Below are 21,552 nucleotides of genomic sequence, written 5' to 3'. Positions count from 1 at the left end.
GCAAGTGGCAGTGCCGCTACCATGTGCAACTTCCTCCTGAAACCAAAGCAAGTGCAATGTTATCAGTAAAACATGGGACCCACATCTCCTAGATTAAGCAATGGATTTCTTACACCATTTCCTGATTAGTTAAGCCTAGTGACCATTATTCAGCTAGATGTCATAATAATGCCAGAGCTGGGTGATTATAGCAGTGCTCTCTTAGTACTGTTGTAATTATCGTCTGACAGCATTTCCATTATAAACCCATTTTTTCAAGGGAGTTATAAATTAATTGTAAAATCTTGTTCCAGACTGAATTTTAGATTAAGGGCTCACATAGGATTACTTCTCTACTGGCTTCTAATGGGATTCCCTGTATATCTAGGACTAGTGTGTAATAAGTTTAGCTAGTACGTCTACATCCCAAAATGGCTGCACTGTATTGTGGGAGGGGCAACACCCACAATCCTCTACTTCTGGCACTGGCAGCTGATTTCTAGATTCTGATTTCCCAGCTTTCCCCAAACCCAGTGATGCAAATAAACGTGTGTGGCTTAACTGTGGACATGCTAACCTGGTTTAGCATACAGGTGTGTCAGGCCTTGTTAGTTATAAACGTGTCAGAATCTGGTTAGATGGCATGATTCTAGCTGTGGCGTAGGTTTGTTTTGAGATGCCAGCCACTGATTTAAAAGGAAATGTGATTTGAGGTTAAATCATATGATTGAATCAATTGTGATCTTTTCCGTTTTCTCCCATAGCCTTGTTATGTAAACTCTGGCAAAACACTTAACCTCTAAGAGCTTTCCCACTTGAAAATGGGATATAGTTGTCTATCTTCCAGGGATGATGTGAAGCTTAATATTTAATGGTGCTTTGAAATCCTCAGAAGGAAGCTGCTATGGTGGATGTTTCCAGCTTATCTAACAAACTGGAAGGATGTGTATCATGTCCCACCTACTTTTGTAGTTGTCATATTTTCTCTTACATAGCAATATAATGGCCTTTGACTTTTATGCAGACCTTTCATCTATAATGTGGGTCAGAGCCCAAGGAAACTTCAAAGAAATTCAATAGTCAAAATATTCCACTTTAAAAAGCAGCAAGGGTGCATATGCAGCAAATGTATTTTCAAAAACTTTATTTTTCCTGTTGAGAAAATGTTACCTTTAGCATAAACAGTTACAAAATAGCCACATAAAAGTAAACTGCTGCTCTTTGCCATGAACGCCTCCTCCAGTGCCCCATGTAAAGTACATGTCCCTGTGTAAGCATCAGATCTGATCCTGAATTCTTTGCAGTCTCAGGACTTCCATTGGCTTCAGTGGGAGTTTTGCTCAAGGAAAGCTGGAACAGAAGTCCCTTTTTAAAAGACTGTTGTTTCATTATCTCCGTCAAATGAGGGAAAGGAGTAGAACTGAAGCAGCAATGAGGGGAAAAAGATACAAACTGAAACATTTGACATTTAGCAAGGCAGGTAAAATAAACTATGTGAAAACTGTATGGTGCACATAACAGCCATCCACAGCCTCCCACAAGGGTGATAGATGCAGTGTACCAATTAACTCCAAACAGATCTGTAATTCCCAGCAGAGCCAAGCAATAAAACCACTCTGAGTGGAGCACAGATGCTATGCAGGACTCCTGCTACCTTTATCCAGACCGACTTTGATATATGTACTTATTGTGCATGCATACATTCCCATTGACACTAATGGCTGTAAATGAGCCATTGTGTGTGTCCATGATCTGTTGATTTAAATCACTGGGATCTTACAGCTTTGAATGGAGTCACTATAGCTTCAACGGAAGAGCCTTAACAATTCTGTTGAAACGGCATCATGTCAAACGTAATTCCAATAATTCTGGTCTGCGTTCGCACCAGCAGCTGCCTGGGCTTTCTTTGTATAGAAGTGAAACATACAAAGAATCTGTTAATATTAAGACTAAAGCCACCTTGTCTACAGAAATTTGCCACCGTTTCCCCTCTGTAGACAAAGTTTTAAGGTTTCAGAGTAACAGCCATGTTAGTCTGTCTTTGCAAAAAGAAAAGGAGTACTTGTGGCACCTTAGAGACTAACCAATTTATTTGAGCATGAGCTTTCGTGAGCTATGAAGTGAGCTGTAGCTCACGAAAGCTCATGCTCAAATAAATTGGTTAGTCTCTAAGGTGCCACAAGTACTCCTTTTCTTTTTGCAAAGTTTTAAGGGTCTGACTGAACCCACAAGAGCCAGGAAATTCAAAGCTGTCCCCTCTACCTGCGGCGGCTGTTGTGTGTTGCAGAATTGTATCCCTTCAGTAAATGTTTTAATCTGTGAATTAACTTAATCCTTGTGACACTGTGATAATAGCCTTGGGGACTGAATGATCTGCATGGTTTCCCCATGTCAGTTCTCTTCATTCCTGACCCACATAACTACCTGCAGTTCCAGCCCTAGGCATCCCTATATCTCCCTTAACTCTGCCTATGTAACTCTCTTCCTGTTGACCTTAGTTGAGCTCAGCAGGCTTTGCGCAGTTCTGACTTGGGATAGTGTGGTTCAGTGAAACTAACCTTGTGCTGGATGTCAGGAGCTCCTGTGTTCTAAAATCCTGGAGTTACCACCAGCTTAACATCTATGCCTCAATTTTCCCGTCTGCAAAATGGGGATAAGTTCCCTCAGTGGGGCGCTGTGAGAATGTATTAGTTACTGTTGTTGTGTTGAACACAGTACTATGCAGTTGCTAAATATTCTTGCCTTGGGAACATTTAAATTTCCTGCTAATCTTTGCACGGTTGTGTCTGATACCCTCTGAAAGATTTAAAATGCATGTCCATCTTCAAGTGAATCCTTGAGCCTGCACACCCTTCAGGTCACAAACAAGGCTTGAGCCAAGGGAGAGGGGAGAGAGCAGAAAAGTCAGAAGAATTAGTCTGTTGGACTTATTTCCTGGGGATCCTACCTCAAGGATTTGAGTTTGCTTTGAGAATCCCGGCCCTTCCCTTTTTTGACCAAGATTGATTCTAGGCCTGGGCCACTCTGGAGGAGCCAATTGTCCATGACAGAATTGGGCCACAGTCATCCCTGGTTGAACAAGCTGGTTACACTTCAGGAGGAATTTACCCAGTGTATGGTGGCTTTGGAACGTGGACAAATGACTTTGAAGGCAAAGGGCTAAACACTGTGCTTAAGTCCTGTTGATTCAGGGCCTACAAACATTGGTTTAAACTCTTGTTTCATTTGTGACCCAGTCAGAATATGAGCCCAGGTCTCGACAGATGCATTAATGCAGTAGCTCTCAACCTTTCCAGACTATTGTACCTTTTTCAAGAGACTGATTTCTCTTGCGTACCCCCAAGTTATGACTCACTTAAAAACTACTTGCTTACAAAATTAGACATAAAAATACAAAAGTGTCACAGCCTCACTATTACTGAACAATTGCTTCCTTTCTCTTTTTTTTTACCATATAATTATAAAATAAATCAACTGGTATATAAATATTGTACTTACATTTCAGTGTATGCTATGTAGAGCAGTATAAACAAGTCACTGTATTAAATTTTAGCTTGTACTGACTTAACTGGTGCTTTTTATGTAGCCTGTTGTAAAACTAGGCAAATATCTTCCTGAGTTAATGTACCCCCTTGAAGACCTCTGTGTACCTGCAGGGTACACATACCCCTGGTTGAGAACCACTGCTTTAATGCACTGTTTCATTGTCAGCCCCCTTAAAATCTTCGTGCAGCTTTCAGAGTAGCAGCCGTGTTAGTATGTATCCGCAAAAAGAAAAGGAGTACTTGTGGCACCTTAGAGACTAACAAATTTATTTGAGCATAAGCTTTCCTGAGCTACAGCTACATCGGATGTATGTAGTGGAAAATACAGCGGGGAGATTTTGTATACACAGAGAACATGAAACAATGGGTGTTACTATACAGACTGTAACAAGAGTGATCAGGTAAGGTGAGCTATTACCAGCAGGAGAGCGGGGGGGGGGGAGAGGGGGAAATCTTTTGTAGTGATAATCAAGGTGGGCCATTTCCAGCAGTTGACAAGAACGTCTGAGGAACAGTGGGGGAGGGGGGCAATAAACATGGGGAAATAGTTTTACTTTGTGTAATGACACGTCCACTCCCAGTCTTTATTCAAGCCTAAGTTAATTGTATCCAGTTTGCAAATTAATTCCAATTCAGCAGTCTCTTGTTGGAGTCTGTTTTTGAAGTTTTTTTGTTGAAGAATTGCCACTTTTAGGTCTGTAATCGAGTGACCAAAGAGATTGAAGTGTTTGCCGACTGGTTTTTGAATGTTATAATTCTTGACGTCTGATTTGTGTCCATTTATTCTTTTACATAGAGACTGTCCAGTTTGGCCAAAGTACATGGCAGAGGGGCATTGCTGGCACATGATGGCATATAACACATTGGTAGATGTGCAGGTGAACGAGCCCCTGCTAGTGTGGCTGATGTGATTAGGCCCTATGATGGTGTCCCCCGAATAGATATGTGGACGTAGTTGGCAACGGGCTTTGTTGCAAGGATAGGTTCCTAGGAGAGCAGCCATGCAGCTTAAAGGGGGCAAAAACTTTGCCAGCACAGGACGAGCTGTGAAGAGAATTCAATGTTCACCCAGATAGTTTTAGAAAATGCCCTGATTTTTAAAACCTTTGCTGGGTTTGCTCCAGTTGACCCATCTGCAGTAATCTAGCACTGGGCTTCTGTGTCTCCTTCCATTATCTCACTACTGTTGGTGCAAGAGCTGCCTTTGCAGCTCCTGCTTTCTGGAGTAGCTCTCCTGTGTGTATCTAACTTGGCTTGCATCTAATCTGAAAGCGTCTTTTTACACCTTGCCAATACCTCTGTATGGTGTGTGGCTCTGTAAAGCCAGTAAGTCCCCCTTTATAGTTATGTGGTTGCAGAATCCAAGGCTTTGTCTACATGGGAAAGTTGTATCATTTATACCAGTATAACACCCACCCCCACCCCCATGTGAACACTTTTTCCAGTATAAGAGTGGCTTTTTTTTGTTTTTGTTTTTGGTTTAACTTAAACCCCTTTCCAAGCAACATAATCTAAACTGCAAAAACATACTCGTATTCCAGTATGAGTGTCCACACAGGTGGTTATACAGGTATAATTATATTGGTTTAAATTCACACCTTAGTTTATACTGAAAACCTCTGCCCCATGCAGAAAAGTCCTAAACTTTCCTTTTAAAAAAAATGCCCATCAGTGCAAATGACTTTTCAGGCTCTTTCCTGACAATATCTCTGAGAGGTATGAACCACTCCAGTCATGTCGTGGGGGTATGAACACAGCCGCTGCTCATTCTAAGGAGAAACAAACCAATGTGCTTGTTATTGGCTGTACTAGCAGATACTGGGGTGAATTGGTGGATCAGGAATTCAAGTCTTTCCTTCCAAAAGGGAAGGAAAGCGGAGCTCTGCTGGTTAGCCTGGGGAGCACTGTAGGCTTGGGGAAGGCAGTACTGCATAACTGGGGACTCCTTACTGCATAATGTAAGTCTAACATGCCATGCAAGCCATGGAGGGGTGGGATGGGATGGGATGGCCTTTGTTCTAGGATATACTTTGTGCCTAGAACACTTGTTGTACAAAATTCAGTAGTATTAACATTTGTATGTTTCTTTGTTTAGACTAAAGGATCTAGAACGAGCTGAGCTAGGCCATTCTGGGGTTCACGTGAAGATGCTGGCAGCCCCTATAAATCCAGCAGACATCAACATGATCCAAGGTAATCTCGGTTTCTCTGGCTGAATTGACTTTTTGCTTACAAACAGCTTCTTTTTCCTTCCATTTCTGAAATGTGTGTGGAATATCTATTGATTAGCCACATGTTGTCAGATGAGTAATTACACAAACCGACTGTCAAAACTTTAATGAGTCCCCTAGGGAATTTGTATACAGGAGTTAGGGCTGGATTCCAGAGCAGCAGGGGTGTAGAACCAGGCCTTAGCGAACAGAAGTTGAGAGAACAGTTTGCTGTGATAATTCTCCTCCTCTTACAGGGACTTATGCCCTCCTCCCTGACTTGCCTGCAGTAGGAGGGAATGAAGGCGTTGGACAAGTGGTGGAAGTTGGCAGTCATGTGACTTCTGTGAAGCCTGGGGATTGGGTTATCCCAGCAGATGCAGAACTTGGTGAGGTTTTTACATAAATCCTCATAAATAGTCATAGCTCTGTTGACTTCGTGGAGCTAGGGCAGTACATTCCAGCGGAGGATCTGCCCATCAGCCTTTCTCTGGTGTCACCCATCTACAGATCTCAAAGCATTTCACAAATGTTAGTGAGATAGATAAGTATCTCTGTGTACAGATAGAGTCAGGGGAGAACTGAGGCATGATTTAGCCTGGTGAATTAGTCACAGAGCAGAACTGAGACGAGAACCCAGGATTTCTGGTTTGCGTTCCCCTGCTCTAACCATTAGATTATTGCCTATATGCTGTGGGTAGGATTGCAACCAGTAACTGCTTACCCTCAGATGTTTAAACCCAAACACCCCTTTCACTGGCAACAGCTATTCACAAAAACATTTCTATTCCTATAGGGAACCAAATTATGCTTAGTATATTTGAAAACTTCATTTGTTTAAAATAAAGTCGGAAGCAGCCCATTGTTCTAACCATCCCTGGAAATCTGAGTATTCCTGTGGACTTAACGTTAATTAATCGATCCCCCAAAACCCCTGTGAGGTAGGGAAGTATTATCCCCACTTCAGAGAGGGACAAATTGAGGCACAGCGTGAGTTTTCAGCTCCATCTTCCACTGTAGTCACTTGTCCAAGGTCACACAGGAAGATAACTAGATGCTAAAAATCATTGTTTTAATAAAGACACTGAGTTTATGGTTGCCCACTAACTCCCTTTTTTTGTCCTGTGACTACAGGGGTGTTAACAAGCCACTTCACCTTGAATGGTCCCCTAGAGTATGTGGTAATTACTTATGCTGAACAATCTGGTCTTGTATTTAGCTGTGACACTCTGGGTACCTTTCCCAGACCTGAGGAAGAGCTCTGTGTAGCTCAAAAACTTGTCTCTTTCACCAACAGAAGTTGGGCCAATAAAAGATATTCCCTCGCCCACCTTGCCTCACAGAGTGGAGCGGGGAATTGAACCCAAATCTCCCTACTGTACTGTCCTAACCACAAACCATGCTTCCTCTGCAGCTTACACCCATGTGCTTTGCCTGATGAGCTCATACTTTAATTCTCTGAACAGAACGGTTGTGGGATCTTAAAATACCTGGAGGTAATGTGACGTCCTGAAGCAAAATTGTTACTCTCTGAAGTGCTGTTTTAGCTTGATACAGCCTCAGTCATGTACACAGCTTAGTTACAGCAATTACATATAATCGGATGTGATTTAAAAAAAAACACACACACACAAAACTCCATTAGAGAATGTTCCAGGCGAGGGAAGCAGCAGTTGGAATCCATTTAGCACCATATTAGTCAAATTGCAAATGTAATAGGTTATATTGTCTCTAACGAGAAGCATCTGCGTAGCCAGTGGAGTTGCACAAGGCACTCAATTTCAGAGCTGTTTTTATGCTGCTTTAATCTTTGTTCTTGTCCTATTTTATACTATTAAGGATTTAGAACGCTTTATTTGATGCAGCCATACTGACTCAGGCTGTGATCTCATCAGATTTCAAAGCTAAATAGAGCCAGTTCTGGTCTGCATAAATGGGAGATGGCCAGAGAAAATTCAGGTGCTGCAAGGAGTGGTGTTGGTGGTTTAGTAGTTAGCACTAGTTCTTTTGAGTCAGTACATAAAATCAGGCATCAAGACCACTCATGATAAATGAAGGTCCCAGGACACTTTTGCACCCTTTTCCATTCTGAATTCTACTTTCTATAGCATAAGCTGGATATGATGTTTTTTTTACTTGCATCCTGACCTGTTGCGTAAGGTTACCGCATCACATTCCTCCCCAGAAGTAGCTGCAGTGTCATTTGTGAATGCCATTATTCCTCTTTTGCACCTGTTTAAAGGCTTTGGCATGTCAAGTATGATATAAACAAGTTTATTGTTACGTGTAGCTGCTGTTGTCATCTTAAGAGTCTTTCAGTAAAAATGTGGGGGGTTTTAAAACAAATGTCTCTTGGGCCACTCTGAATTTTCTGGCCACCTTTTGCCAGTTCCATCAGTTCTGTGCCTGTTTCATTTCAAATGGCTTTTCTACTTAATCAGGAAGGTGAACAATCCACTGAGGGGGTTCCAGTTAAGAAGATTCTACTGAATCAAGTGTATATAAAATGCATAAACCATAATGGGAGACGGTAAATACTCGTAGGCAAAAGTGAATATTGAGTTAATTCAGAGTTGAATGAAGGGGCTCTTCTTTCTAAAAGCATTAATTGTATTGGCTTTCAAAAAAATCATTCGTCTGTAGGAAGTAGAGTAATTTTCCCTAGTGGGGTATATTCACTTTGCTCTGGTTAACTGTCTCCAATACAATCCAGGAATTCTGAAAGGTAATTGTTTACAGTTCCTTAAGTATCGTAGGATGAATTTCATCAAGCCTTGCCAACTTGAATACATCTAACTTATCCAAATATTCTTTAACCTGTTCTTTCCCTATTTTGGCTTGTGTTCCTTCCCCTTGTTAATATTAATTGTGTTAACTATATAGTCACCATTAACTGTTTTAATGAAGACTGAACCAAAATAGACATTAGACACCTCAGCCTTGTTGATGTATCAGTTATTAGTTCTCCTTCTACACTAAGTAGAGGACCTACACTTTCCTTTGTCTTTCTTTTGCTCCTGCATTATTTAAAGAACCTCTTCTTATTTCCTTTTATATCCCTTGCTAGGTGTAACTCATATTGTGCCTTAGCAATTTGTGATTTTGTCCCAATGGGATTGTGCTTTTTTTTTGTATTACTCCTTAGCAATTTGTCTGTTTCCACTTTTTGTAGATTCCTTTTTGATTTTCAGATCATTAAAGAGCTCCTGATGGAGCCATATTGGCTGCTTACTATTCTTCCTATCTTTCCTTTGCATCAGGATAATTTTCAGTTGTGCCTTTGTCTTATTGAGGAAATGCCAAGTCTCCTGAACTTCTTTTCCCTTAGTCTTCTCATGGAACCTTACATACCAGTTCTGAGTTTGATAAAGACTGGCGTTTTTTTTAAGTCCATCGTCCTTCTTCTGTTGCTCACTCCTGCCTTTCCTTAGAATCACAAAATCTATCATTTCACGATCACTTTCACCCAAATTCCCTTCCACCTTCAGATTCACAACCAATTCCTCCCAGATAGTCAGAATGAAATCTAAAATAAGCTATTACCAGCAGGAGAGTGGGGTGGGAGGAGGTATTGTTTCATGGTCTCTGTGTATATAATGTCTTCTGCAGTTTCCACAGTATGCATCTGATGAAGTGAGCTGTAGCTCACGAAAGCTCATGCTCAAATAAATTGGTTAGTCTCTAAGGTGCCGCAAGTACTCCTTTTCTTTTTGCGAATACAGACTAACACGGTTGTTACTCTGAAATCTAAAATAGCTGTCCCCCTGGTTACTTCCTTCACTTTCTGAAACAAAAAGTTATCCCTGGTACATTCCAAAACCTTCTTGGAAATGTTGTGTTTTGCTGCATTACTTTTCTAACAGATGTCTGCGTAGTTCATGTCTAACATTACTACCAGGTCTTGTGTTTTGGATATTTCTGTTATTTGTTCTAGAATTGCTTCATAGAATCATAGAATATCAGGGTTGGAAGGGACCTCAGGAGGTCATCTAGTCCAACCCCCTGCTCAAAGCAGGAACAATCCCCAACTAAATCATCCCAGACAGGGCTTTGTCAAGCCTGACCTTAAAAACTTCAAAGGAAGGAGATTCCACCACCTCCTTAGGTAACACATTCCAGTTCTTCACCACCCTCCTAGTGAAAGTTTTTCCTAATATCCAACCTAAACCTCCCCCACTGCGACTTGAGACCATTACTCCTTGTTCTGTCATCTGGTACTACTGAGAACAGTCTAGAGCCATCCTCTTTGGAACCCCCTTTCAGGTAGTTGAAAGAAGCAATCAAATCCACCCTCATTCTTCTCTTCCGCAGACTTAACAATCCCAGTTCCCTCAGCCTCTCCTCATAAGTCGTGTTCCAGTCCCCTAATCATTTTTGTTGCCCTCTGCTGGACGCTTTCCAATTTATCCACATCCTTCTTGTAGTGTGGGGCCCAAAACTGGTCACAGTACTCCAGATGAGGCCTCATCAATATTGAATAGAGGGGAATGATTACATCCTTCGATCTGCTGGCAAAGTCCCTACTTACACACCCCAAAATGTCATTGGCCTTCTTGGCAACAAGGGCACACTGTTGACTCGTATCCAGCTTCTCGTCCACTGTAACCCCTAGGTCCTTTTCTGCAGAACTGCTGCCTAGCTGTTTGGTCCCTAGTCTGTAGCAGAGCATGGGATTCTTCTGTCCTAAGAGCAGGACTCTGCACTTGTCCTTGTTGAACCTCATCAGATTTCTTTTGGCCCAATCCTTCAATTTGTCAAGGTCCCTCTGTAGCCTATCCCTACCCTCCAGTGTATCTACCTCTCCTCCCAGTTTAGTGTTATCTGCAAACTTGCTGAGGGTGCTATCCACACCATCCTCCAGATCATTATTGAAGATATTGAACAAAACCAGCCCCAAGACTGACCCTTGGGACACTCCACTTGATACCGGCTGCCAACTGGACATGGAGCCATTGAGCATTGCCCGTTGAGCCCAACAACCTAGCCAGCTTGCTATCCACCTTATAGTCCATTCATCCAGCCCATCCTTCTTTAACTTGCTGGCAAGAATACTGTGGGAGACCGTGTCAAAAGCTTTGCTAAAGTCAAGGAATAACATGTCCACTGCTTTCCCCTCATCCACAGAGCCAGTTATCTTGTCATAGAAGGCAATTAGATTAGTCAGGCATGACTTGCCCTTGGTGAATCCATGCTGACTGTTCCTGATCGCTTTCCTCTCCTCTAAGTGCTTCAGAATTGATTCCTTGAGGACCTGCTCCATGATTTTTCCAGGGACTGAGGTGAGGTTGACTGGCCTGTAGTTCCCCATATCCTCCTTCTTCCCTTTTTTAAAGATGGGCACTACATTAGCCTTTTTCCAGTCGTCCGGGACCTCCCCCGATCACCATGAGTTTTCAAAGATAATGGCCAATGGCTCTGCAATCACATCCGCCAACTCCTTGAGCACTCTCGGATGCAGCGCATCCGACCCCATGGATTTGTGCTCGTCCAGCTTTTCTAAATAGTCCCGAACCACTTCTTTCTTCACAGAAGGCTGGTCACCTCTTCCCCATGCTGTGCTGCCCAGTGCAGTAGTCTGGGAGCTGACCTTGTTTGTGAAGACAGAGGCAAAAAAAGCATTGAGTACATTAGCTTTTTCCACATCCTCTGTCACTGGGTTGCCTCCCTCATTCAGTGAAGGAGCCCACACTTTCCTTGACTTTCCTCTTGTTGCTAACATACCTGAAGAAACCCTTCTTGTTACTCTTAACATCTCTTGCTAGCTGCAACTCCAGGTGTGATTTGGCCATCCTGATTTCACTCCTGCATGCCCGAGCAATATTTTTATACTCTTATACTGGTCATTTGTCCAATCTTCCACTCCTTGTAAGCTTCTTTTTTGTGTTTAAGATCAGCAAGGATTTCACTGTTAAGCCAAGCTGGTCGCCTGCCATATTTACTATTCCTTCTACACATCAGGATGGTTTGTTCCTGTAACCTCAATAAGGATTCTTTAAAATACAGCCAGCTCTCCTGGACTCCTTTTCCTCTCATGTTATTCTCCCAGGGGATCCTGCCTGTCAGTTCCCCGAGGTTGTTAAAGTCTGCTTTTCTGAAGTCCAGGGTCCGTATTCAGCTGCTCTCTTTTCTTCCCTGTGTCAGGATCCTGAACTCGGACCATCTCATGGTCATTGCCTCCCAGGTTCCCATTCACTTTTGCTTCCCCTACTAATTCTTCCCGGTTTGTGAGCAGCAGGTCAAGAAGAGCTCTGCCCCTAGTTGGTTCCTCCAGCACTTGCACCAGGAAATTGTCCCCTACACGTTCCAAAAACTTCCTGGATTGTCTGTGCACCGCTGTATTGCTCTCCCAGCAGATATCAGGTTGATTGAAGTCTCTCATGAGAATCAGAGCCTGCGATCTAGTGACTTCCATTAGTTGCCAGAAGAAAGCCTCATCCACCTCATCCCCCTGGTCTGGTGGTCTATAGCAGGCTCCCACCACGACATCACCCTTGTTGCTCACACTTCTAAACTTAATCCAGAGACTCTCAGGTTTTTCTGCAGTTTCATCCTTGAGCTCTGAGCAGTCATACTGATCTCTTACATACAGTGCAACTCCCCCACCTTTTCTGCCCTGCCTGTCCTTCCTGAACAGTTTATATCCATCCATGGCAGTACTCCAGTCTTGTGAGTTATCCCACCAAGTCTCTGTTATTCCAATCACATCATAATTCCTTGACTGTGCCAGGATCTCCAGTTCTCCCTGCTTGTTTCCCAGCTTCTTGCATTTGTGTATAGGCACTTGAGATAACTTGCTGATCGTCCCTCTTTCTCAGTATAAGGTGGGAGCCCTCCCCTCTCACGCTCTCCTGCTCGTGCTTTCTCCTGGTATCCCACATCCCCACTTACCTCCTTCCCCCGGGGCTTTGGTCTCCTTCCCCCGGTGAACCTAGTTTAAAGCCCTCCTCACTAGGTTAGCCAGCCTGCTTGCGAAGATGCTCTTCCCTCTCTTCATTAGGTGGAGCCCATCTCTGCCTTCCACTCCTCCTTCTTGGAACACCATCCCATGGTCAAAGAATCCAAAGCCTTTTCTCCGACACCACCTGCATAGCCATTCGTTGACTTCCACGATTCGACGGTCTCTACCCAGGCCTTTTCCTTCCATGGGGAGGATGGACGAGAACACCACTTGCACCTCAAACTCCTTTATCCTTCTTCCCAGAGCCACGTAGTCTGCAGTGATCTGCTCAAGGTCATTCTTGGCAGTATCATTGGTGCCCACATGGAGAAGCAGGAAGGGGTAGCGATCCGAGGGCTTGATAAGTCTTGGCAGTCTCTCCGTCACATCGTGAATCCTAGCTCCTGGCAAGCAGCAGACTTCTCGGTTTTCCTGGTCGGGGTGACAGATAGATGACTCAGTCCCCCTGAGGAGAGAGTCCCCGACCACCACCACCCGCCTCCTTCTCTTGGGAGCGGTGGTCGTGGAACCCCCAACCCTAGGACAGTGCATCTCATGCCTTCCAATCGGCAAAGTCTGCTTCTGTTCCCTTCCCTCAGATGTATCATCTAGTCCACTCTCCGCATTAGTTCCTGTAGAGAGAACATGAAAACGGTTGCTTACCTGTATCTGTGTTGCTGGTACATGGGCGCTCCCCTTTCTTCTTCTGGAGGTCACATGCTGCCAAATTTCTTCACCATCCTCCTGTCCCCGCTGCGCAGCCTGCTCTGAATCTTCAGAACATTGTGTCCGTAGAAGCATATCCTGATGTCTGTCCAGGAAATCTTCAGTTTCTCTTATGTAACGCAGGGTCAATATTTGTTTCTCCAGACCTTGAACTTTCTCTTCCAATATGGAGACCAGCTCACACTTTGTACAGACAAAGTCGCTTCTGTCCTGTGGAGGAAAGACCAACATGGCACATCCAGTGCAGGTCACAACAGCTGAATGCTCCCCATCCATATTACCTTCCTTCTACGAGCTTCCTGAGGAGCTGTAGTAACTACTCAGAGAAGCCTGCAAAATGTAAGCTTCAGTGGGCTCTCCCCAGGCAAACTCCCAGGCAAACTCCCTCTGTTAGCCTCTCTGCTCTTCGCAGCTCAGCTGGTTTGCAGCTGACTGGCTTTTTATAACAGTCAGGCCCACTCAAGGCTCACCTGGAACAAAGCACTTCCAATTCACACTTTTCAAACAATCAAGCAAGCACATGGTCAAACTGTCCCCGCAACAGACGCTCAAGTGTCTTTGAGTGTCTGCTTCATCCACCTCTTCCTCTTCCTGATTTGGTGGTCTATAGTAAACCCTATTTTTTACCACTTTTATTGTTTTTGAATGATAGATAGTTGCATCATTGCTAACTAGCAACCTTAACTGTTTGTTGCATTTTAAAGCAGCTTTCTGTTTTTGTGGAGAGGACTAGTTCTTTGATTACTTTCATTTTTTCTTTGGTGCAGACATAACTTATAAAAATAAAAATGACATAGGAGGGACAGATTCCTAAATAGGAATGAGTTGTGCTAGCCAAGCTAATAAAGGCAGCTGCAGTGTCGTATCTCATTCAGTGCACACCAGACAAGATATACACATTTCCTGGAGAACTACATTAACTATGTACATAGCTACTTAGCACCTCTGGGAAATCAAGCTTCAGGTGGCTTGCCTATAGCCAGAGGTGGAATCTGTATCCAAACCAGGACTGGAATTCAGGAGTCTTGCCTCCCTAGCCTGTGCTTAGATCTCAAGGCCACGTGGGGAAGGGATAGCTCAATGGTTTAAGCATTGGCCTGCTAAACCCAGGGTTGTGAGTTCAATCCTTGAGGGTGCCATTTAAGGATCTGGGGCAAAAATTGGGGATTGGTCCTGCTTTGAGCAGGGGGTTGGACTAGATGACCTCCTGAGGTCCCTTCCAACCCTGATATTCTATGATTCTATGATTTATCTCTCCAACTTCATTGGGCCTGAAAACTTTTGCCTAAGCGGTTACCCGCTCAACTTGCCTGCATCTTTCTAATGCTTCTCATAGCTTGAATAAGCCTTGTCCTTTAAACCAGGAACATGGAGAACGGATGCAGTGTTCAGTGAGGAAAGCCTGGTGAAACTCCCACGCGACATCCCTTTGCTGTGTGCTGCCACCTTGAGCGTCAACCCCTGCACAGCGTATCGGATGCTGGCTGATTTTGAGACCTTGGTGCCAGGTATATCTCTTAACCTATGCTGTGTAATCCTCCTAACACGTGGCTGATTTTTACACTCCAGTGGAACATCCCATCCTCGGATATTGACCCTAAACAAGTTAACAGAATTTATAAATTCCTTCTAATTAACAGTTTATCCATGTGCATAAATAAAATTCTGCCTTCTTCTGTATGGAAAGTACTAATATTGAGTAGTTATAGTCCTATCTCCCAAACCTATACTCTGGGATTTATCCCCAGCTCTGCCATGGACTGCATGGGCTCAGGCAAGCCTCTGCACGTGTTTTCTTACCTGATGTTTCAGAGTTATTTATTATTTATGTTGCGATAGCACCTGGGAGCCCCAGTCAGGGACAGGTCAGCATTTTGCTACGTGCTGCCCAAACACAGCTGAAGCTATGGTCCCTGTCATACTCGCTATCCTAGAGCACCTCCTCCCAGTGAGATCCAGCATTGCAGCCCCTCTGCCTCACCCGCCTTCTCTGGACGTCGGTGGTCTGCGGGTGACTTGGCCCTCTGGCCAGGGGACACTGAGTCCCACCCTGTCAGGGTAACAGTGTCCATACTCGAAGGAATGGAAACTCTTCCACCCTTCCTGGGCTCAGTCCTCCGCAGATTTTCACCGCCTCGCAGGCTCTGCATCTTCCTCACTTTATTACAGAGCACTTCCTCAGGGTTTAGTCTCCAGTGGCATGGCTGATCTTGAGCTACTGACCCTTGGGACTGCATCCTTGGAGTCTCCTAACCAGCTTCCCTCTCCTTTCAGGGCATATGCTCCTTCCTGCACATCTCTCGATGGTTCCTTTTCCAGAGAGAGGAAATGCCCAACTACCTGTTTCCTGAGTCCTTCCCCCTGTTGCCCTGCAGTCCTTTCTTTCTAGGAACCATGCAGCCTGCTTCTCCCCAGCTGGGTCTAATCCTTCATTACCTGTCTCTCCTCCAGGTGCCATAGAATGGGCTAACTAGGCTCTCTGGTTCCCCTTACGCCTATCACTGCCAGCTTGGAGTTTTAGATACCCCCATCACAGCCTCTGCCCAAGGAGCTTGCCCTCTGAGGCTAAATGAGTGTTTGTGATGTACTTGAATGAATGAATGACTTGATATGAGGGCCAAAGTTTATGATCAGTATCTTGTGCCTTCAAGGTTCTAGGTCAGATGCAAGTCCTTCTTGCCAGCCTAGAGGAAATAAGCAGCAAGTTATAATAGGTTCCTGGGAATAAATCAGAGCCAATCCAAGCAAGTCTTAGTAAAGGTGAATGAAATTCTCAGATGAATGTATCATGAAAGAATTAAGCCTTTCAGTTGTAGTTCATTAGTTTAAATGTGGTCCTAGTGGCTGAAAGGTTGTTCCCATCCGAGGGCCTGTATGAAATAAGTTGGTGAGTCTTAGTTCAGCTCTTGGAAACATCTCTGAATCAAAACCCAACGCCTCTATTGACCTGAGCTAGCACTGGGCAGTCTCGGGGATAAGCCATGCTGATGGGACAGTGTCAGGGAAGATTGGCTGTGCTGTACCTATTCTTGACTGTATTCTCAGCCCTGAAGACTGAAGGTCTCCGCACCTTTCTCCAGCACTAAATTTGCTTCAAGCCAGAGCTGATTTGGGTTTCTTTATTTCACTGCAGGTGATTCCATCATCCAGAACGCAGCCAACAGTGGCGTGGGACAGGCTGTTATTCAGATTGCAGCAGCTTTAGGCATCAAAACAATCAATGTGATCCGAGATAGGTGCGTATACAGTGGGCCCTGGTTTTTAGAGACTCTGACTAACTGGATCATTTGTTAAAATTGTCCTGATCAAACAACTTTTTTGCTTTATCCTGTGCTGTTCGGTTCCCCTTCCTTTCACCCTGCATTCTGCTCTATATGTCTGAGTTAGATTCTCAGTGGGAGGGGAGGGGATTGTTTCTTGGAAACAAGGGAGATGGGCATAAAGGTTGGGCTGTGGCCGGTTGAGAGTAGCTGCATTTAGATGTTTGCCTGTCAGTCTGTCTCGAATTTTTCACTTTAACTGCTCTGATATGAATCTATAAGAGGAAACCCCTGCTGCTGGAATTACGCCATAGAAAGAGGTAGGGTGAAGGCAGGTTAAGGTTAGCAGGATCACCGTCTCAGCTTTTGTCTCCAGTCTGCAAATAATCCTAAATAGGCCGAGAACTTGTGCTGTAAAACAGGGCGATACCTCATATTGATAGAAAGGCTACATTCAGGTCTGAGTGGGCAATAGAGGGTGTTTGTTCAGGTAGCTGAATCCAGCAATAGAGTTCTTCACAACAGGGCTTCCCTTTCCGCTCTGAATGAGGCTGCCCAGTCAGCGATTAGCGAATGTATTCAATGTCTCCACTCCGAAGATGAGTGTTAAAATTCCTGTTGGGAGAGGGAGTGACTAGCCCTTGACAGGAAGGGGAGGGATAGCTCAGTGGTTTGAGCATTGGCCTGCTAAACCCAGGGTTGTGAGTTCAATCCTTGAGAGGGCCATTTAGGGAACTGGGGCAAAATAAATAAAAATGGGGATTGGCCCTGCTTTGAGCAGGGGGTTGGACTAGATGACCTACTGAGGTCCCTTCCAACCCTGATCTTCTATGATTCTATGACACTAGCTAGTCCTGAGGGATTTTCAACTCCAAGGTTGGCCAGTTCCAAGGGCTAGGTGGGGGGAACCTCTAGTGGCTCTGGATGTGGGATAAGGAGAGACTAGATGCAGAGGGAAGAGGGACCTAGTGGCTCCTCGGAGAAGCTAGTTCTACCTACTCCCACTTTGTGGCCTGCTCAGGAGCCTTGTCCTTTCTTACAGTGCTGCTGGTCCCATCCCTTTCTCTTGCCTGGAAGTAGGAAAGTGGGGTGGGGTTTGGTTTGGTGGCGCAGCATCAGCCGGTGGTGGTAAAATAGGCACTGAGCTGGGAAGCAGCGACCTGCTCTGTGATTGGTAATTGGCTCTTATTCTGAGCAGACAAGAAGCCCCATTTGGAGCTTGTGGGTGAGTGTTCAGGGGCCAGCAGATCTTATGCAGGAACAGCTGGAGCTGGCATCCGAGTTCAGGGTAGGAAGCTTTGCAGAAGAAAGCGTTTAGGAGAAGCCAGGCACCCGTGTGTGGGAAGCAGAAGAGGCAGCATGAAAGAAGGTACAGATCAGAGCGGGAGGAGGAGACACCAGAAGCAGTTCTCAGGAAGGCGGCTGGAGGGTAGACAGTGAAGGCTGGGATGAGGGCAGAGAGGGAGGTTGTATGGCACCATGTAGAGTCTTGAAGGTGAGGCTGAGAGGTTCATAGCTGATACAGAAGGTGAGGAAGCCAGTGGAGGAAACTAGGGGACAGAGGCAGGAGTGGCATGATCAGTTAATAACAGGATGAGGGAAGGAGGAGATAAATCCCCCCCGCCAAAGAGGCTCGCTTTTGGAAGGGAACATCTTCCCCAAAGTTTGGGCTGAGCCCAGTTTGCTCATCCTGGGTCACAAGTTACAGATCAGAGCCCATAGAAACTGACTGACTTGGTCAAAGGGCCCTGCAGAGGTCTGTCCATCTTGGCTTGGGAAACATGCCAGTTATTTCTGCGAATCTCTTTTTTGTCCTTCCTCCCCAGACCCAATCTCCAAGAGGTGGTAGACAGACTGACATCCCTTGGTGCGGACCATGTCATCACAGAAGAGATGCTGAGAAAGCCAGAGATGAAAGACTTATTTAAGGTACTGTAATGCTGAGCTCTCCAGAAAGAAGAATCCTAGTAGGGAGGCAGGAAGCTAATTCTCAGGATCCGAAGACAATACAGGAACCTCTGTATAGCCATATTGGAGCAGACCATGGTCTGTCTCATGTAGTGGCCAAAACTAGATGCTGCAGGGAAAGGTGCAAGAATCCTATTATGGAGAACTATGGAGTAAACTTCCCTAGCAGAAGCTCTTTCCTAACCCCTGGGCAGATGAACAGTTGTTTTAGGTCCAAATTCTCAAAGGTATTTGGGCACCTAACTTCCATTGAAATCAATGGAAGCTAAGGGAATAAATATCTTTTGAGGATCAGGGCCCTTATTCCCTAAATCCCGAGTTTATATTCTTACTTTATCTTCTTATGTAAGTGGGTGTTCTCATTAATCAATATAAATGTCAATTAAACCTGCTAGGCTTTTGGCCTCAATAATATTCTATGGCAGTGAGTTCCATAGGTGTAAAATAATAAACGGTTTCCTTTTATCATGTTTAAAGTTGCCTTTTAGTTTGATTCCATGTCCCCTTGCTCTTCTATTCTGAGGATAAATTGGAGTGTCTGACAACATCTACACCTGTTGCTGTTTTATGTCCTCTCCTGTCTCTCTCATTTATTTCCTCTGTAAACTGAACAGTGCCGCGCTGCAGCCTCTCTTCAGACAGAAGTCTCTGTACCTCAGATTACTTTCATTGTCCATGTTTGGGCCGCTTCTGTTTCCGCTATAACGGGGAATTGAGGTGACCAGAGTGGAAATGCAGTGGTGAAGATGATGCAGTAGCCACAGGGGAAATCCCGCACTGACAGAGAGTTGGACTAGCTGAGACTATGTAGATGGCTGATGTCTAGAAACCGTGCTCTGATATACACCACCGTTTAACATGCAGACAGAAGAGTTAGTAGGGGCTGGCCTTCATTCTCCCAGGGAATTGTTTCCATTGGACTCCTCTCTGTGATTCTGGAGGCTGCCCCAGCAGTGTTGGGCAGGTTTTCATTTCTGCTGCGGTGCCCAGATGGTAAATTTGGCTTTGGGTACATATCTGGACCTGCCTTTGGTTTGAGCAAACTCTGGGGCTAAAACACGTGAACCTGCCTCCCTCAGCAGACAGAGTCCTGACCCCAAGAGAAGGTAACCTTGGAATTCAAAATAGGACTACTCCGTGTTTCTTGCTGGACAGAAATCTGGCTTGGCGGGCAAGAGTTAAATCTGCCTTTTTTGTCTATAAAACGCTGACTCTTCCAGAAAGTCCCCAAACCCCGGTTAGCGCTGAATTGTGTCGGAGGGAAAAGTACTACTGAGATGCTGCGCCACATACAGTAAGTTCAGCTTTTTTCCTCCTTTGACTTGTGTGTAGCACTCAGAGATGTACATGTTCAAAGAACTGGTTTGTCCAGATTGGGGATAGCGGTCGGGACCAGTTGAATAAGTGGATATAAACTAGCCATCAACAAGTTTAGGCTCAATATTAGGTGAAGGTTTCTAACCATTGGAGGGGTGAAGTTCTGGAACAGCCTTCCCAGGAAGCAGTGGGGGCAAAAACCTAACTGGCTTCAAGACTGAGCTTGATAAGTTTTTGGAGGGGATAAGTATGATGGGACTCCCTACGATGGCATGTGGCCCACAGGCGACTACCAGTAGCAAAACCCCCCAATGGCCAGACGGGACGCTAGATGCGGAGAGCTCAGAGTTACTACAGACAATTATTTCCCAGGTATCTGCCTGGTGGGTCTTGCCCACATGCTCAGGGTCTAACTGATCACCATATTTGGGGTCAGAAGGAATTTTCCCCCAGGTCAGATTTGCAAAGAACCTGGGGGTTTTTCACCTTCCTTTGCAGATGGAGCACAGGGTCACTTGCACATTTAAAGAAGTGTAAATGGTGGGTTATTTATAACTTGAAGTGTTTAAACAATGATCTGAGGACTTCAGTAACTCAGCCAGGGGTTAGAGGTCTATTTCAGGAGTGAGTGGGTGAGGTTTTGTGGCCTGCATTGTGCAGGAGCGCAGATTAAATGATCACAGTGGCCCCTTCTGACCTTACAGTCTATGAATAGAATTATCTTACATAGGTCACTTGTTAAAAATGCAGGCGGGGGAGGTTTCTCGGAAGATGCGGTAACTGAAATCTAAGACCTTACAGCAACTCTAGTGAGGTTTCCTCTCCAATGACATACAGTAATAGACTTTTAAAGACTAGTAAGAGTGGAAGGTCACATCCAGCTATGAAGTCAGAATCCCTATAGTATCTTGCTCATTGTCTTGGTGGGCTGTTGCAGTGGGAGGGGTCCATTAACTCTAGGTGATCATTTCAGCTAATGGCTCTTGTGAGAAGGAGGGGAAGCTAGAAAGCAGGTTGAGCAAGTAACAAAGTAGCTGTTCAACAAAGTAATTGAAAGAGCCGCCTGTTTGAGGGCGTCGGTATCTGCAGGGGTTCGGAATTGGAGGAGGAGAGCAGATCGGGTTGAAGACCCTTATTAGGAGAGATCATTAATTGTCTGACACCTGACTCTCCATACAGACAGAAAGGGACCATGGTTACATATGGCGGGATGGCAAAACAGCCTGTGACTGTCCCTGTGGTAAGTAACAGATGCTTGTGACATGTTCTCTGTATTCACATCACATAGCCCTTACTCCACAGCACCGAAATTTTCCATCCATAACATCCACTGCAAGCAACTGGCTGCCCCACGGGGTTGGCTTCACCACATCTATATATTGTCCCCTAACTCCCTATAGCTCCTCAGTTCCCACGCAGCAGCATCGCTACTATTAGAAGCGACTGGATGAAGTGTGCACTTGACTTCCAACACTACCTCCTTGTGCCATTTGAGTACCAGAACCAATGCCCCATGGTCTCTAACTGGTTGAGAATGTGACAGGAATGAGCTAGTTCTGGCCTGTTTCTGGTTTACAGGGTTTGGGTGTATGTCTGCAATACTCATGGCA

The 21,552-nt window shown here is 44.8% G+C and overlaps 1 protein-coding gene across 1 annotated transcript in view; it reads left to right on the top strand.

Annotated features, from left to right (window-relative positions):
* MECR (mitochondrial trans-2-enoyl-CoA reductase) overlaps window positions 1-21,552 on the top strand; it is a 32,292-nt gene that overhangs the window by 7,561 nt on the left and 3,179 nt on the right. The window contains exons 2-8 of the mRNA XM_077837957.1: window positions 5,620-5,717; window positions 5,992-6,123; window positions 14,762-14,905; window positions 16,531-16,633; window positions 18,484-18,586; window positions 19,846-19,919; window positions 21,122-21,182. Of these exons, the coding sequence (XP_077694083.1) occupies window positions 5,620-5,717; window positions 5,992-6,123; window positions 14,762-14,905; window positions 16,531-16,633; window positions 18,484-18,586; window positions 19,846-19,919; window positions 21,122-21,182 (715 nt within the window). The remainder of the gene's footprint in view (window positions 1-5,619; window positions 5,718-5,991; window positions 6,124-14,761; window positions 14,906-16,530; window positions 16,634-18,483; window positions 18,587-19,845; window positions 19,920-21,121; window positions 21,183-21,552) is intronic.

This window comes from Eretmochelys imbricata, chromosome 19, assembly GCF_965152235.1.
Source record: "Eretmochelys imbricata isolate rEreImb1 chromosome 19, rEreImb1.hap1, whole genome shotgun sequence".
In the NCBI taxonomy this organism is placed as follows: Eukaryota; Metazoa; Chordata; order Testudines; family Cheloniidae; genus Eretmochelys; species Eretmochelys imbricata.
This window is presented reverse-complemented; position numbering and strand designations above follow the sequence as displayed.